General features: G+C 53.1%; 2 protein-coding genes and 1 long non-coding RNA gene across 3 annotated transcripts in view; 2 read left to right on the top strand and 1 right to left on the bottom strand.

Annotated features, from left to right (window-relative positions):
- Positions 1-1,130: 1,130 nt before the first annotated feature.
- LOC134562141 (uncharacterized) lies at positions 1,131-5,483 on the top strand. Its single transcript, XR_010083094.1, has 2 exons — positions 1,131-2,251; positions 4,927-5,483. It is a non-coding gene; the product is annotated as an uncharacterized LOC134562141 (long non-coding RNA).
- Positions 5,484-5,634: 151 nt separating this feature from the next.
- LOC134562042 (uncharacterized) lies at positions 5,635-14,274 on the bottom strand. The gene is made up of 17 exons (XM_063419498.1): positions 13,903-14,274; positions 12,788-13,111; positions 12,600-12,679; positions 12,384-12,500; positions 12,029-12,106; positions 11,580-11,684; positions 11,051-11,207; positions 10,410-10,507; positions 10,165-10,314; positions 9,835-9,986; positions 8,766-8,949; positions 8,505-8,654; positions 8,175-8,351; positions 7,820-7,975; positions 7,298-7,399; positions 6,938-7,040; positions 5,635-6,808 (listed from the first exon to the last, which is right to left on the bottom strand). Exons 1-17 carry the CDS (start codon positions 14,018-14,020, stop codon positions 6,717-6,719), a joined length of 2,343 nt encoding a protein of 780 aa, XP_063275568.1. The 5' UTR covers positions 14,021-14,274; the 3' UTR covers positions 5,635-6,716.
- A 1,534-nt stretch (positions 14,275-15,808) lies between these two features.
- The window catches only part of LOC134562078 (zinc finger protein 239-like), a 49,583-nt gene continuing 49,226 nt past the window's right edge, over positions 15,809-16,165 (top strand). Inside the window, exon 1 of the mRNA XM_063419532.1 lies at positions 15,809-15,878. Within this exon, the coding sequence (XP_063275602.1) occupies positions 15,824-15,878 (55 nt within the window). The 5' untranslated portion in view covers positions 15,809-15,823. The remainder of the gene's footprint in view (positions 15,879-16,165) is intronic.

Genomic DNA, 16,165 nt, shown 5'->3' with positions numbered 1-16,165 from the left:
GGCTGTGACCACTGACCCATTGACCCCCTACTCTGAATCAGGGTCAGTTCTGCTGGGCAAGACCTGGATCAGCCTTTTGCAAAACACCCCCATCTCCCCACTGAGAAACGGGAATGAAAAACAGAAATCCCTTGGCTTGGGGAGGGAATTGGCACCTGGGCAATGAGCCCAGAGTTGGGACAAGAGTTTAAAGGGCCCAGACCCAGTTTAGGGGTCCCAGATCTCAGTTTGTGGGTCCCACACCCAGCTGGAGGATCCCAAACCCCACTTTAAGGGGGTCAAACTCAAGGGTTTTGTCTTGGGGGGATGGGGGGGGGGGGCAGTCAGACCCAGTTTGAGGATTGCAGAGCCCAGTTTGAGAGGCCCAGGTCCCAGTTTAGAGAGCTGAGACCCCAGTGTGAGGATCCCAGATCCTGCTGGAGGTCTGCAGACCCCAGTTTGGGGGTACCAGATCTCAGCTTGAGAATCCCAGACCCAGTTTAAAGAACCCAGTTTAGAAGTTCATGTCCTGGGCGCCCAATTTGAGGGACCCAAACCCCAGTTTAGAGGTCTCAGATCCCAGTTTGAGGGTCCCAGACCCACCAGCAGAACACCTGGCACCAGCACAACACTGGGAATTGGGATCAGAGGAGAAATCCTGCTGTAAATTCCCAAATCAGGCTCTAATTCCTGGCCTGATCCCAGCAAGCCCATCACACCTGTGTGTGCCCACCTGCCCACAGGTACCTTTGGGATTGCTCCAGGTGCAAGTGGTGTTTTCTGAAATAATCCACATGTTTACACCTAAATCTCCTCTGGGGCCTTGCTTTTGGGTGATTTCTGAGATTAAACAGGAACATTACTCTCTGCAGCTCTCTAGCATGTGGCAATTCATCAACCTGAATTGCCAGGCCTTGTGAATGAGCAGCATGAGAACCTGCAACTGGGAAAACCCCAAATATCACTTCAGATTTTACACAGGTGAAGGGAAAGATCCATTGATCACATTGGATTTACCTCTCTGGTCTCACTGTACTGCGCAGCAGTGGGAATTATCTCCTCCAGAGTGAATTTCCAGGTGCTGGCTCCAAATTCCTTCTGCTCATCTCTCAGTTCTGGGAGAAAAAAAGAACAGGGAAAAAAAAAGGAAAAAGTCCCAAAAATCCAACTCTTTCTCTGTAGAGACCCTTCCTCAAGCTCTGAGCAATGACTCAAACTTCCACAATTATTCAAAATTATTCAGTAATTCCTAAAAATGGAGCAGTTCCAAAATGATTCAGATCCCACTGAAAATGGCTCAGTTGCTTCCAAAAATATTGGAAGGGCCAGTATTGAACCTGTATGGGACGAGTAAGAACTAGTATGGAACCAGGAAGGGATTGGTCCTAGGCCAGTGCAGGAGCAGTATGCAGCCAGTAGGGCCAGTGTGGGACCAGTATGACACCAGTATGGGACCAGTACTTGACCAGTGTTGGACCAATGTAGGACCAGTCCAGGGCAGTATGGGACCAGTAGAAACCAAACCATGCAAATACAGGATCTTGATGGGACTGGGACTGGAACACTGTGGGCCAGTGCAGACAAATACAGGCCAGTACAAACCAGTGTGAGGCAGTAGAGAACAGCACAAACCAGTATGGGACCAGTACACACCAGTGAGGGCTAATATGACCAGTGTACAACCAGTGTGGACCAGTATGGGGCCAGCAGAGGCCTACACGAGCCAGTGCTGGATAAGTATTGGACCAGTATGGGAACCAGTAAGGACCTGTATAGGCCAGTACAGGCAAGTACTGGGCCAGTATGAGACCACTGTGGGTGAGTACAGCAGCAATATGTGATTAGTTCAAGCTGGGCTGGACCAGTAAGGGACCAGTAAGGGGCTATTCCAGGACCAGTATGGAATCAGTAGGAGCCCAGTGCAGAGCCAGATGTGCAAGAGGCTGCAGGAGAGATGTGGGACAGCAGGTGGTTCTTCCAAAGCTGTTTATTGCATGGAGCAAGTGACAGCATTCGTTGGGTCATGGGGAACAGAGCCACGTCTAAAGCTGCCAGCTCCAGCTTAGAGACAAGCCTGGAGCCACTTCAGCTCTACTTCCAATGTATTCTATGGTTTTCTTTGCTGAGCATCTTAATCCACAAAAACCAATCAGCATCATACACAATACCTTTACTATTACTACTATCATGACTATGTTATGTTACAGTTTAAGCTTAAGGTTGTTTTTGTGTTTTCTTGCTGTGGAAAATTCTTCGACTTTGTTTCTACTTGGTAAATACATGTTTTTTATTTGCTTGTGGCATCTTTTGCTTTTCCTGAGACCTATTTCTGCTTGCTTCAAACATCTTCTTTGTTTGTGATCAATATATCCTTTGCTCTAGCCATAAAACCTCTTTCCAACTCAACCTAACCTTTGCTTTCTTAGTTGTCCATTAACAATTGGCTCAGCAATTCTAACTGTAGACCTCCTTTATTCTTCTGTATCAAAACTTGCTCTCATTTTCCAAATTCAGAGAGCCTTGTGCTGAACCTACATATCTGTGAAACTTTCTTGTCAAACTTTCATCTTTGCCAACTCATATGGAACCAGTATGGGCAGTTAGGGACCAGTACACACCAGTACGGAACAGACTGGGACCAGTATGGGAACATTAAAGACCAGTCGAGGCCAGTATGGGACCAGTACAGAGCAGTACAGAAGCTGCATGGGACCAGCACAGGCCTTTCAGTTTCACATCTCTGCCCATGAAATCCTGGAAAAGATTTTTTGGGAGCTGTTTCAAAAGCCCTGGAGTATGAGGCTGGCACCGGTGGAAGCCAGCGTGTCTTCGGTTCCTCCTGACACAGTGACTCCCTGGCTGTGCAGATGGGGAATTCTGCAGTCCACAAAAGCGTTCCAGACTGTCTCTGCCAGTATCCTTCAGGACAAACTGTCCAGCCCTAGCTGGATAAACATGCCTTGTGATGGGTGACAACGGGCTCATGGGCTGGGCACAAAGGGTGACAGTGACTGGGGTGGCATCAGGCTGGCACCGGTCACGAGTGGGGTTCTGCAGGGCTTTCCCTGAGCAGCAGCAGAAACAACTGACCACAATCCCCATTGCTGCACACTGTGGGGGAGGAGAGAGAGCCCAGGAGGGAGGGATGGGTGGGGGAGAGGGTGTTTTTAAGGTTTGTTTTACTTCTCATTGTCCTGCTGGGATTTTCATTGTTAATAAGTTCAAGTGATACTCCCAAGTTGAGTCTGTTTTTCTTGTGACAGTAATCAATGAGGGATCTCTCCTGGTCCTTAACTCATGAACCTTCACTCTATTTTCTCTCCCCTGTCCAGCTGTGGAGGGCAGTGATTGAGCAGCTTTGGTGGGTGTCTGGTGTCCTGCCAGGGTCAACCCAGCACAACAACTGCACACACAAATGAATCACTTAAAACCTACAAATCTCTGCACATCCCAGCTCATCCAAGTGCTGGGTGCTCAGCCCTGCCCTCCAGACCCCTCCCAGCAGCTGTTTCCCTGTGCCCAGGCCGTGGCTCGGACACCTCTGTCCATGGTGTAGGCATGTCCAGGCTTTGGGGTTCAGCTTTTGGGGCAGTGCTTGTTTGAGCTGCCAAGACCAAGGACACCTCAGGACTGCCCAGGACACCCCAACAATCCCACCCTGTGCCTGTTGCTGTCCAAACACTCCTGGACTTCTGGCAGCCTTGGGGCCATGACCATTCCTTGGGGAGCCTACTCAGTGCCTGAGCACCCTGTGGGAGAAGAACCTTTTCCTAATATCCAACCTTACCCTCCCTGACACAGTTCCAGCCATTCCCTAGGGTCCTGTCCCTGCTCAGAGAGCAGAGATCGGAGCTGCCCCTCAGGAGGAAGTTGCCAGGGCACTGCTGACTCAGATCACACTGGCCATTGGCCAGGATGGCTCAGCTTTCCAGTCCCTCATTCCCCAATCTGTCTGTACATCCTGGATTGCCCCGTCCCAGGAACAGAAGCCATCACTCATGCTTGTTGGGCTCCACATGGTTGGTGATTGTCCATTTCTCCCCTGTGTCCAGGTCTCTCAAAGGGCCTTCAGGGAGACAACAGCTCTTCCCATTTTGTACTGGCTGTGTATTGCTCAGGATCCCTTCCAGTCCTGTGTCTGTCAGATCATGCCCTTTTCTGAGCCAGAGATGGGGCAACTGAGAGGTGTTTCAAAAACTTCTATTCCATTTTCAGTCTCATGTGAAGGGTGAGACAACACAGATGTTACCATTCACACCATCACAATCAGAAACCAACTATTTCCTAATTACAATACATTATAAGCATTTCTTGGCCTATTAGCTTTTGCCACACAATGCTGTTGATGTCTTAAAACCAATCATCTAAAATTACGCCTTGTGGGTCCTACTACAATGCATCTTTCATAGTTCTATTTCTCCAAAGTATCTAGTCTTATTTGCAAGGCCATCCTTTGAAACTTGTTTCCAGTTCCATTTCTCTCTCACCAATATCTGTCCTATTCCATGGAATTTCTAAGTCACCATTTTTTATCTCAAAGTTTGTGTAAAAATAACATATTATGTGAGCCTTCTGTCAGGCTTTGAGAATGCTCTAGAAATCCATTTCCCACAGTGTCCAAGTCATTTATGGAGATGTTGAGGAGCACAGGGCTTAGGATGGAGCCCTGCAGAATCTCACAAGTGACCGGTGCCATCCCAATCACTGCCACCCTTTGCGCCCAACTCGTGAGCCCGCTGTCACCCATCACATGGCATGTTTATTCAGCTGGGCCTGGACTGTTTGTCTTGAAGTATTATTATTGTATTAGGGATGGCTGAAATAACAATATGACTCCAAATCTTCTTGGAGGATGTAACATATGATGGCATTCATTTTCATGCAATATAAATGTATAAGCATCCATGTTCATGTAATATCAATGGTATAAATTCAACTGTGTTTTAGGGGGAATACAGCAGCAGTCACTCGGGCTTGGAAATAAAGTAAAAGGATTAAGAATTGTGAACGCCCTTGCTGGAAACTTGGGTAAGGACCATGAGTTACAACAGAAAAGAAGGTGGCTACTAGAAGAAGATAAGCCCACTCCAGAGATGGACTTGACAACAATTATCACTCGATATGGATCTAGATTTCATCATCCGGGGTATGCATCCCAATACGAGATTCCCCAAAATCGAATCAAGTATTCATCTCTTCTCGAAAATCCAATCAACCATCCAGCAGTAAGGACAAAATTTCATGAATATAGTGAAAGAGTGGAAAAAGGACAAAGAAGTATGAAGCAATGCCCTGTCCAACCAAAACTGTATATAAACTGACCCTGCTGGGACTGAATCTGTGAACAGGGGAGCTCCAGTGCAATAGAGGCCGGGGCTGGGTTCACCCAGTGCCGACCCCGGGCTCAACACTGACTTTGTTTGTGGCTTTTTCAGTTTTTTGCAAAACTTGTTAATAAATTTTATTTTTGTAAATTATTATTAAAATTCATTTTTTGAATTGGATTGGCTACGTATTTATAACAGAGGGCATATAGCAAGGTTTATTAGAAAGCACACCCTTTTTATACACTGTTCCAGTACAACTGGACATGATCGGTCACTCAAACCAATGCCTCTTCATAAACATCTTTGCAAGTAAACAAGATGGAAAAAATAGCAGGTGCAAAGATTAGAAATTGTTTGGAATGTCTTCTCACAGCTCCCCCAGAGAAAATGCCTGGCAAAGTCCATCTGACTTTCTCTTCTGACCAGGCTTTCAGCGTCCACACTGAAGGATTTTGGGAGAGACAGTCTGGGACGCTTTGCTGGAATCCCAAAAGATTACATCTGCTGTCTTTCCTTGATGAACCAGGTGGGTCACCTTGTCTGAAAAGAAAACTGACAAGCTGTTATTGAAACAAAAAACGATCTTTATTTACAAAACTATAGTTGGCTTGCCAGCCATAATCACTAGGACAAAATAATTAATATCCAGGCTCAACAACGCCTGTGTGACCCTTCAGAAATCAAGTGCTGACCAGGTCTGGGGTTGGATTCAGCCACAGCCAGAGCCTTCTCTGAGGACCTTAGGAAGCCAGGGAGTCCTTTCTGCACCTTGTGAAGCAGTGGGAGGGTGTCCCTGAGCAGTCCTGCCTGAATGTCCCACTCTGGGCACCAGGCAGGCCCCCAGTTCAGCGGCACCAGCACCACAGAATGCCACGGGACCCTCCCGATGTCCGCTGCTCGCTCGGGCTCTCCAGGATCAAGCTGGTCTGAGCTGCCAGGCAACGGATGAATTCACACCCATCTTCTTGCAAGGACTTTCTTGCAAGGAAGTTCTGTGACCAAAACAGAGCCCAGATATTACCCTGGTTTTTCTGACTTTTTTTAAAGCCTTCTACTTGTTCATGAGATGGAGTCAGTTCTTTAGCCTCTGTGCAATATTAGAAGTGGTTTTTCCCTTTCTCACACTTTGGAACATAAACAACCTTTCTTGGTTTTGTTCACTGTCCTTTGTTTACACATTTCTAGCTTGAAAATAGTGTTGGTTGACAGCTGGTCTTGCCAGTGGGGTGAAGGGATAGTAATCCCAGAAGCCAATCCACAACCAGACCCACAAATGTATAAAAATGGAAGAAATAAACAGGCTCACCATCTTTTTGGGGAGCAGCTTTTCACTGCAGACCTCCTGCCTCCGTGTCGTTGTTTGCATGCCGCTTTCACACCCAGATGAGTTCCCATGTTTGCAGAGACCCTCTACACCCTTCCAGCCCTCAATCCCTGCTCACCACTGAAGACCAGAGCAGTCAGCTCCTTGCTTTGGTCCTTGAGATGCCGCGTGATGGTCCCTGGGCACAGAGCTCTGTCAGCACCTGCTGCTCCCCAGCGTGCTCCCAGCAACCAGGGAGCACCATCAGCCTGGATGTGGCACTGGGCAAGGGCTGGGGGGGACAGGGGCTGCCCAAAGTGGCACTCACCGATGAACCTGATGCTCCAGTCTTGCACACATTCCTGAGGGTCCCTCAGGTACTGCAGGCTCTGATGAAGGTACTGCTCAGCCCTGCTGCTGTTCTTTTCCATCTGGAGACACCATGAAGGTGTGGGCACTGTCACAGAGCCTCCAGGTGGCTGCAGCAGCCCCTCCTGCCAGCACCTCCATTACCAAGAGCCCTCCTCCCTCCCACTGGGTGCAGGAAGGGGAGATGGGCCTGCAGAAGAGTCCTTGGGGCTCTGTTCTTGAGCCAGGAACAAGGATGCAGCTCCAGGCTGTGGGGTCTCTTCCCCAGGCCCAGCTGCAGAGCCCACAGCCCGGCAGAGTCCCTGGGGCGCATCCTCACCAAGCAGTCAGCCATCCTCCAGGTCTGCTGTGTCTTCACCACATGCTTCAGCTCCTTCCACTTGAGGAGCTCTGCGATAGCAAGGAGGGCACTCCTGGAGGCCTGTGGAACAGCAGCAGCTGGGAGATGGCTCCAGGGCCTGGGAAAGGTGACCTGGGCTGACTCTGCCTTTAGGGAGCTGGGACGTGCCCCTGCCAAAGCATCTGGCAATGGTCCCTAAGGTACAGGGATTGAGGCTCAAATCCCAGCTCTCCAACCCCTTTGGGGACACACCTAGCCACACTTCTGCTGTCCAAAACCTTTGGGGACACACCTAGCCACACCTCAGTGATGCTGGGCTGGTGCTGGAGCAGGCAGGGCAGGTGCTGGAAATGATGGTGCCAACTTGTCCGGCCCTGCTGCACTGGTTCTGCAGGGACCCTTCCCAGGGGCTGTGCTGGAGGAGTGCTGCCAAACACCCAGGAGCCCCAGGGGGTGTCAGCCACCCCTGTCTGTGTCACTGCCCAGCCTCGCCATCAGTACCTGGCCCACTTTGGGCGCCTTGTCATTCATGCGAAGGATGAGCGGGGCAAGGACACTGTGCACGTAGTTCTTCATCCACCTTTTCTCCTTCCCCAGCACCATCCTCACCAGGTCTCGGAAGGAGCATATGCTGCGCTCCCGCACCCAGCTTTCCTCCTGGAAGGAGCAAGGACAGCTGAGCTTGGGCAGCAGCAGATCCCTGCCCTCAGCAAGGAGGGGGGTGATGCTTGGGGGGTCCAGATTCCAGAGTGGGAAGAAGCAGGCTCAGAATCCATCCCAGGGGAGCCCAGGGGAGCGGAGCCTGCTCCGAGTGCTGCTGTCACAGCCCAGGGCTGAGGCTCCACCTGGACCTCACCTCATCAAAGTACGGCCAGAGCGCCTTGGCCAGGCCCACGGCAATGGAGCTGGCCTCGGTCTTCCTCAAGTGCCTCATCACATTCTGCAGGACCGTCAGGGCCTTCATGGCCAGGGACACATAGTTGTGCCACAACAGGTTCACCAGGTCTTGCAGGAGGACCTTCATTTTTCTCGCCTGCGTGAAAGGCAGTTTCCATTTTGTGAGAAATCCCACACCTGGAACGCTCCCCAGGCCCTGCCAGTCGGGGAGGGGGCTCAGAGCAGTAACCCCATGTCCCCACTCCCAGCCCAGCTTCCACCTGTCTGCCCCTGACACCACCCTGCTCACCCTGTCACCCCTCTCTGACAGCGTGATGAGGGCCCTGAGCACCAGGGAGAGCATCTGTGCATCTGTGTTGTTGTCTGAATACACCAGAAACCTGGAGGTATTGTACAACAGAGCAAATTCCTCCTCTTGGATGTCTTCAGAGGCCAGCATCTGAAAGAAAACCCCACAGTGACCAACCTCTGGCCCTGCAAAGGCAGCAGAGCTCCTCTGGCACAGCTCCTGCTGAGGACAAGGGCACCAGGACTTTTCCTGCTGACTCACAGCCACGCAAGTCAGGCAGATGTTCTCCTCAGAGGTCTGGAAAATGCCATCCTTATGGTCCCGGAGTTGGATGCGCAGCTCCTTCAAGACCTTCTCCGCGGTCTGGGGCACCGAGAGCATCACCTCCCACAAACTGAGGGCATTGGTGCGAGGCAGAGCACCGTCAGCAGGGCCTGGGCCAGACCTGCAAGATGTGGGATGTCTGGGGATCCTGCCCAGGCAGGCAGGAGATGGCTGAGCAGCAGCATGCTGGCTCTGTGTCAGAGTCCAGGGCATCCCTCTGGCTGCCCTGAGGGGTCTGGGACCCTGCAGGGGGGTCTGGGGCCCTGGCACAGAGCCCAAAATTACACTGTCTTTGATCTCAGCCCGTGGGAAAGATGACCAACATTGCATGAAGAATTGCAGACCATAAGAGTGTGAAATGAGTAGTGGTTGAGTTTGTCACAGGGTGAAAATGTAGAATTTGGGGATTTTAGAATGGAGTCAGGGAATGCAAGATGGAGGAATCAGGGTGTGGCCCTGTCCTTCTTCCTTCTTGTTCTTGTCCTCCATGTTCTGCTGTAGTGGGTCACAGGGGATTGGTTTAGGATAGAAGTGACATGTCTGACATAGGTAGTAGGTACTGGTAATTAATTGTAAATAAAAAATACGCAGTGCATGGTGGTTGGGTCAGAGAAAAGGTACAAAAGGTCCGAGCCCTCCCAACCTGGGGGGAGTCACCCTGTGCTCTTGCTGCAGCAAGGACCTTTGCTGGACACCGAAAGAACTGAGAGATAAGAAATAACAAACAACTCTGAGAAACCTGAGATGGCAAACTCGGGCATTTTCTTCTGCTTCTGGCACAGGCTTTCAAGGAAAAAAGACTCTTAACCAACATACCTTGGGAAAACCAACCCGAGAGCTCTGGGATGACTCTGGCTGTTGCAGGTCTGGATGACCCCCACCAGGGCTGGAAAGCGTGGTGGGATGGAGGGCCCCACTCCTCGGTGGGGTCCTGCAGTGTTCCTTGTGTTTGGCAGCCAGAGGGTCTCAGGGTCCCTGTCCCCACAGGGGCTGTTGGGGCCAGTACCTCTCTCCTGGCGGAGCGATCTGCAGCAGCGTTGTGACCACCTGCCCAGGGCTCCTGTCAGCCACCAGGAGAAGCAGGGTGTGGAGGCTGTGCTGGGTTTGGGTGTCCACCACCAACCCGGTGTGGTAGATGTGGTTCACGATGTTTGGCACCTGGAGGATGTTTGGCACCAGGTGAGGAGCCTCTGTGCTCGTGCTGCTGGAGCCCTGTCCTCAGCTGCCCTTCCCACCCGTCTCTGCTGCCTCAGGGTGGCTTCAGGTGCCCAAGACATCTGGATTTGGGAGGGATGGAGGGAGGCATGGCAGGGCAATCCAGACACAGCCCACTTACATCCATCAGCCACTGGTCAGGGTCTCTTGCAATCACCTCCAACATGCTGAGAGACACCTGCTGATGGCAGGTCGATGAGTGGTGGAACTCTGTCATGGTTGAGAGGATGATGCCTGTCCTCTCGGAAGGTCCGAGGTATTTTGCAAGAGCCTGTGACAGGAAGGGAAGGAGCCCCGCTGATTCTGGGCCCCTTGGCTCACACAAATGCTGTGGGCAAGAGTCCCAGCAAGGGCAGGGCTCAGCACCTCAATGAAGTCCTCGGCACTGGCAGAATGAAGCAAAGAGGTGAGCCCAGCTTCCCAGTGTGCTTGGAGCTGTGCAGCACCCTCCAGCAGTGTCACACCTAAAGAGCAGGGACACGTGGATTCACCAGGGAGACACAGCTGCTGTGCCAGCAAGCCAAACACATCCTGACAGACCTCGGGAGCTAGGAATGGCTTGGGAGGAGCTGGTTGGAGGAGGAGGTGGTGGCAGTGGTGTAAAGGGCAATCTTCCTCCAGTGTCTGTGGCCAGTGCTGCTGACCCAGGGAGCTCTGAGCCCCTGGAGCTCTGCATGCAGCCCCCAGTTACACCTTGGCTGCAGTACTGGTCAGGGGGAAGGGCTGGTGGGGCTGGAGGGTGGCAGGGAACGACAAGAGCTCTCCAGGGGATGTGGGGAATGGGCAGAATGGGGCTGAGTCCTGCCTGGAGGAGCAGCTCAGATACACGGGACCATCAAGAGCCTGGGACAGAGAGTGTGGGGAAGGAACAGGGATGATAGCAGGGCTGGGGACGTGGTGGCACCCGCACCAGACACAAGGGTCCATCAAAATGCTGGGGAAGACGAGCAGATCTATCAGGGGATGTCACTGTGGGCGGGGATGCAGCCCACCACAGCTTCTCTTACGTTTCTGGTGACAGATGAATTTTAAGAGGGCAAAGAGAGCATCCAGAGCCACAAGGTTGGTCTTCTCTTCCTCAAATGACATGAGGATGAGGCGTCCAAACAACTTCCTGAGGACTGGGATCTGGATCCGTGCACAGGCGTCACGTCTTTCCTCATTCTGACCGGCGTGGGGGAGGCAGGCAGAAGAGCAGAATGGCTGAAGGTGGCAACTGAGGCCAAACCCCTGACCCACACAGTGTATCCAGGGCTGGATGCAGGTGGGTCAGAGCTTGGCAGGGCCCTGCAGACCCCGTCTCTCAGAGAATCCACTGGACAGTAGCCCTGTCAGGGAGAGCTCCCTCCATGTTCAGTCCCATCTGAGACAGGGCAGGGGCAGGGCTGGCTCCTGGCTGGGAAGCCCAGGGGAAATGGAGGGACTGAGACCTTCCAGCTCAGAGCCTGTGCCCAGGCTGGCCTTGAAGGCACCTCAGAGCTGCAGCTGTACCCGCCACAGGGACTGGGAGGTGGCTGGAGGGTGCCTGGTCCTCACCTCCGGGGTGGAACAGCCAGCCAGCCAATGGCTCAGGAGGCAAATCCTCTCCAAGCCCCTTTTCCTCACAACTGCTCTCTCAGAGTTGGTGAAGGTGAGCAGCACCTGGGCAGAGAGAGGCTGAGGTGAGCCCTGGGAGCAGATTCCAGCTCCTGTGGTGGCAGTGTGGCTCTGCTCCTGGGCTGGACTCCTACCATCCTTCAAGGCTTCCTCTCACCTCGAGCCCAGCCTCAGGAGGCTCCTGTGCCTGCCATAAAGACCCCGGGCCAACCTTGTGGCCAGGCAGGGGCCAAACCCTCTGCAGCCCCTGTAGGGTTGGCACGCTACCCTGTGCCTCCAGTGTGCTCTGCCTGCTCAGAAGTGGGCTGGGGACATTCCACCCCGGCTTGAGCAACACCCCCAGGGTAGAGGAACATCCCCAGGACCCCCAGTCTTTGCAGAGGTCAGACCTCCAAGATGTCCTGCAGCACCTTGCCAGGAGAGTTGTGCACCACAGCCTTCAGCATGGTGTCCATGGCCTCCAGGGTCTGCAGGGAAGACAGAGGGCGATGGCAGGGATTCTGCTGTCCCTGCCACCCTGGAGACTGATCTGAATTCCCAGGGCAGGATGCCTGCACTGCCTGGGACACCCAGGGACAGGCAGTGTCCTGCAGGCATGGCAGCCCTGGGAAGGGGACGGAGGGAGGAGGGTGGGAAAGCAAAGCAAGACCCTGCCATGCCTTGGATCTCTGATGGTGAGGCAGCACAGGGTGGTCACGAGCAGCCCAGAGGGCCTGGGGTTCCTGCAGCTCACCCAGCACTTACTGAATATAGAGGGAAGCCTCCAGGGTCATCACATCCTCCTCTGGAGGAAGACAGAGGACACTCCGAAAGCAGGAGCTCATCAGCTGTGTGCTGTCCTGCAGCACCGACACCACAGAGCTGCAAAGAGAGAGGGCCCAGCTGCACACTGGTGATGGGAGCGGCGTCTCAGGGCCACGGGGTGCTGGGCTGGAGTCCCTGAGAGGGATAAGCAGGTACCTGAGAGCAATGATGGCCGAGAAGGCGAGCAGCCGCACCTCCGTGCGCATCTGGTTCTGGGGATCCTCGTTCAGCAGCTCCTGTCAAGCACAGGTGGGCTGGGACCTGGCAGCTCCTCGCCCTGCAAGCACTGCCCTCTTCCCCGGGGGTTCCCTGCCCCCTTCCCCAGAGCACCAGGTGCCCCTCACCTTGATCTTCTCTGCCAGTTTGTGTCTGCAGCAGAAGAGCTCCAGGCCTAGCAATGAGCCGCGTTCTGTGGCGCTTCTGCACAGGGTGCAGATGCTCTCGAGGAACTTCAGCTTGGTGTCCTTCCTCTGGCAGCCAGGGGACAGAGAGACAATGGGGTGTCTGAGGGGGGGGACACATGGCCAGCAGGACCAGAGCCCTGGGGGAGCAGCAGGGCACAGCCACCATCCAACGGGCTGCGGTTACCGGGCAAGAGAGGCTGACAAAGGTCTGGATGAATGCCATGGCCTCCTGTTCCTCTTTATACACGGGCAACTCACTGGAATCTAACAGAGAGGAGGGAGGGCTACAGAGGATCTGGCAACAGCCGAGAGCAGGGGAAGATCTGCCCTCCTCCTAGGCCTGTGCCTGTTCTGCTGGCACAGCCTTCCCATGTGGATCCTGGCTGGAGGGTGCCCAGCAGAGGAGCTGCCGTGCTGGAGAACAGTGTGGAGAGGAAAGACCCCATGCCCCGGGCTGAGGAACGTGCTGGCAGAGGGACAGGAAAGGTGCAGTGCCCCGTGGCATCCCTGCCTCCTGCCAGCCCAGCTGCTGCTCACTGCCCTCACCCTTGAGCGGGAGCTGGGGCCCCTCTGCTCAGCCCCTCCTTGGCAGAGGCATTCAGCCCTGAGCAGCCTTGGCACTGAGGCATCACAGCCATCTCCGGGCTCCCAGCTGCTGTGTGCCAGGGAAAAGAGAACCCAGCATCTTGCAGGGCACAATCCCAGCTGTTGTATTTCTCTGGGAAAAGGTTTTTTCCCCCCGGAGCCCCCTGGAGCCTGTAACCATGTAGTTTAACCCTTCCTCCTCTTACTGACCCTATTGGCTGAGTTCAAACTATCTCTTCCTTGGCAGGAGTCTAGATAAGGCCCTGCTCTTCCTCCTTTGTTCTCTTTCCCCCATGGAAACTATCGAGAATAAACGTCTCGGACTAGATCTGGGGGTTAGAGCCTCTTTTGGAATCTTTTGCCTTGTCCCTGAAATATTCCTCCAAAGCCCTCTAGGATCTGAGCCAGCCTAGGAACTCTGGGGGCTGCAGGGGAAAATTTCACCCAGCCCAGCAGGGCCCCTCACTCACCCGCCTGCAGGGGCTGCACAATTGTCACCTTGTAGGGCTGCAGTGGGGAGCTGCTTTCCTGGGGATCCCTGTCCTCCTGCCAGGCCACCCTGGGCTGCCTCGGGGGTTTCTTCTCCATCCTTCAGCAGGAAGGAAAAGGCTGGAAGTGGTGAAGGGGGAAATGAGAATCTTTGGGGAAAAACCTCAGCACCACAGGCAGCTGAGGAAGCAGGGAAGGTCTCAGGCTTTTGAGCAGAGACTCCTCGCAAGCTCTGTGTTCCTGTCCTGTCCTGCTGGACACTGAGCACAGGGGCTACAGTGGGGTGTCACAAAGGGCTCCTCTGTGACAAAGCCGCTGTCCCTACTGTGACACAGCCCCTGCCTTCAGCAACAGCTCCCAGCAATTGTTTACAGGGAACCTGCCCCTAGCAACAGGGCCCAGTGACCAGTGCTCCAAGATGGGTCTCAGGTCTCAGGGTGCGTTCCTGGTGCTGGAGGGGCAGCAGAGACAAAAAAAGCTTGTTCCAAAGGGGCTTCACTGCTCCTTGTGAAAAACAAAGCTCACTATTTAGAATATTTTAATTTAATAACAGGGTAGTATTTCAAGCTCTGGGGGGCTTTTGACGAATGGCCAAAGAGCACCAAAAAAACACCTTTAAAATCATGTTCTCCATATATTGTTATATTGCTGGGGTTACATGCATATCCATTAGCTTATACATTATTTAAATATTCCCGAGAGCTTCTTGTGTTGCAGGGGCTCTTCGTGTTCAGGTTTCCCATCCTGACTTACCTGTATGACATCCTGAGATCAAGTTAATCAACTAGATTCCCTCCAGTGATTTCACCCTTGGTGTTTCACACTTTTCTGATCACAGGAGTTAATGAGCTCTCCCCCAGTCTCCTCCGGTGCTCTGTCTTGTGTCACTGTTATCCCTTGGGCAGGGCAGGCAGTGCATGGCCTCACACTCTTCTTCCTACTCACACAAAAGCCTTTGCACAGCTTCTGTTTTGCTAAGCTCTAGAGTACAATCTGCTCATCACACCGTTATTTCTATAAGCAATACACAGACATATTCATTACACTACTATTTCTATGAGCAATACAGTTCCTACGAAAACTGACAGATTATATTGTATTAACAAGCAGTTCAAAAGAGTTACAAGATGTACCATATTTAAATACTTATGATTAATAACAACAGGCTAAAACATAAATGCAGGAGCCAATGTTATTTTTATAAAAAAAAGTCATTTTTAACAGGTGGAAGTGGGGAGCGCTGGGCTCTGCGGCTCTGCCCGGCAGCTGCAAAGCCCAAGACAGAGGAATTTCCTATTTCTTTTCCTCTCTGACACATCTTTCCTATTTCTCTACCTCACATTTCTTGTTCAGTGTGAGAAATGAAGCACACTCCTCTGAATTTGTGTTTGGAGTGTTTGGAGCACACAGATTGCAGAGTGGAGTGCTTGTGGAGGGGTGGTGGAGGCTGGAGATGAGGGGGGTCCGGGCCCCCCGAGCGTGAAAGTGTTGTTGGGGAGTGGGGGAAGAAGCGCTGAGTGGCTGGAGTGGGGGAATGCTGAGGAAGGGGACCCTGGGACAGCTGGGAGCCGAGTCAGAATCAGGGCAGGATGAGCCCTGGGAGTCCCAAAACCCCCTGAGCGAGCCGAAGCAGGAGGCGGGAGAGGGGGGATCCCCAGGACCCACGGGCCCCACAGCAGCTCTGAGAAGAGGGACCCCCATAACCCCAAAGTAAGGACATTGGGAACAGGGAAGCCCTGTGAGAGTGTTTTTGGAGTCCTTCTCGATTTTTGGAGGATTCTATGGACACCAGACAGGCGGTGACTTCTAGAGATGGACTTGGACAGTGGGACCTTCAAAGCCAATGCACTAATAGAATGCTTTCCCCCAAACCAGGAATTCCCATTGCCAAACCTTGGCTGGATGGAGGAAGAGAAGGCTGTGAAGAGGAGGAAGTTTTCACGGGACCCCCAGGCAGGTGAGGAGGAAGTAAGTGCCCCTTTCCCCCTCTCTCCTGCTCCATCTCCCAGCCCGGCCTGGCCTCGGCTGCAGGACAACCCTGCTGCAGACGCTGTCGTGCCGGGGATGCACTGGAGGGATCTCCTTGCCCTTCCCTCTGGCATGGAGGCAAATCCCATCCTGTCCTTGTCCTTCCTTCCCCAGACAAGGAGACCAGGGAGGACAAATCCCCTCAGCAGAACCTCATGGAAGAGGCTGTTTTTAGCAGCCCCATGGCAGAGGAATGCAACAGGGAGGAAAAGCGGC

This window comes from Prinia subflava, chromosome 26, assembly GCF_021018805.1.
Source record: "Prinia subflava isolate CZ2003 ecotype Zambia chromosome 26, Cam_Psub_1.2, whole genome shotgun sequence".
Lineage (NCBI taxonomy): Eukaryota > Metazoa > Chordata > Aves > Passeriformes > Cisticolidae > Prinia > Prinia subflava.
This window is presented reverse-complemented; position numbering and strand designations above follow the sequence as displayed.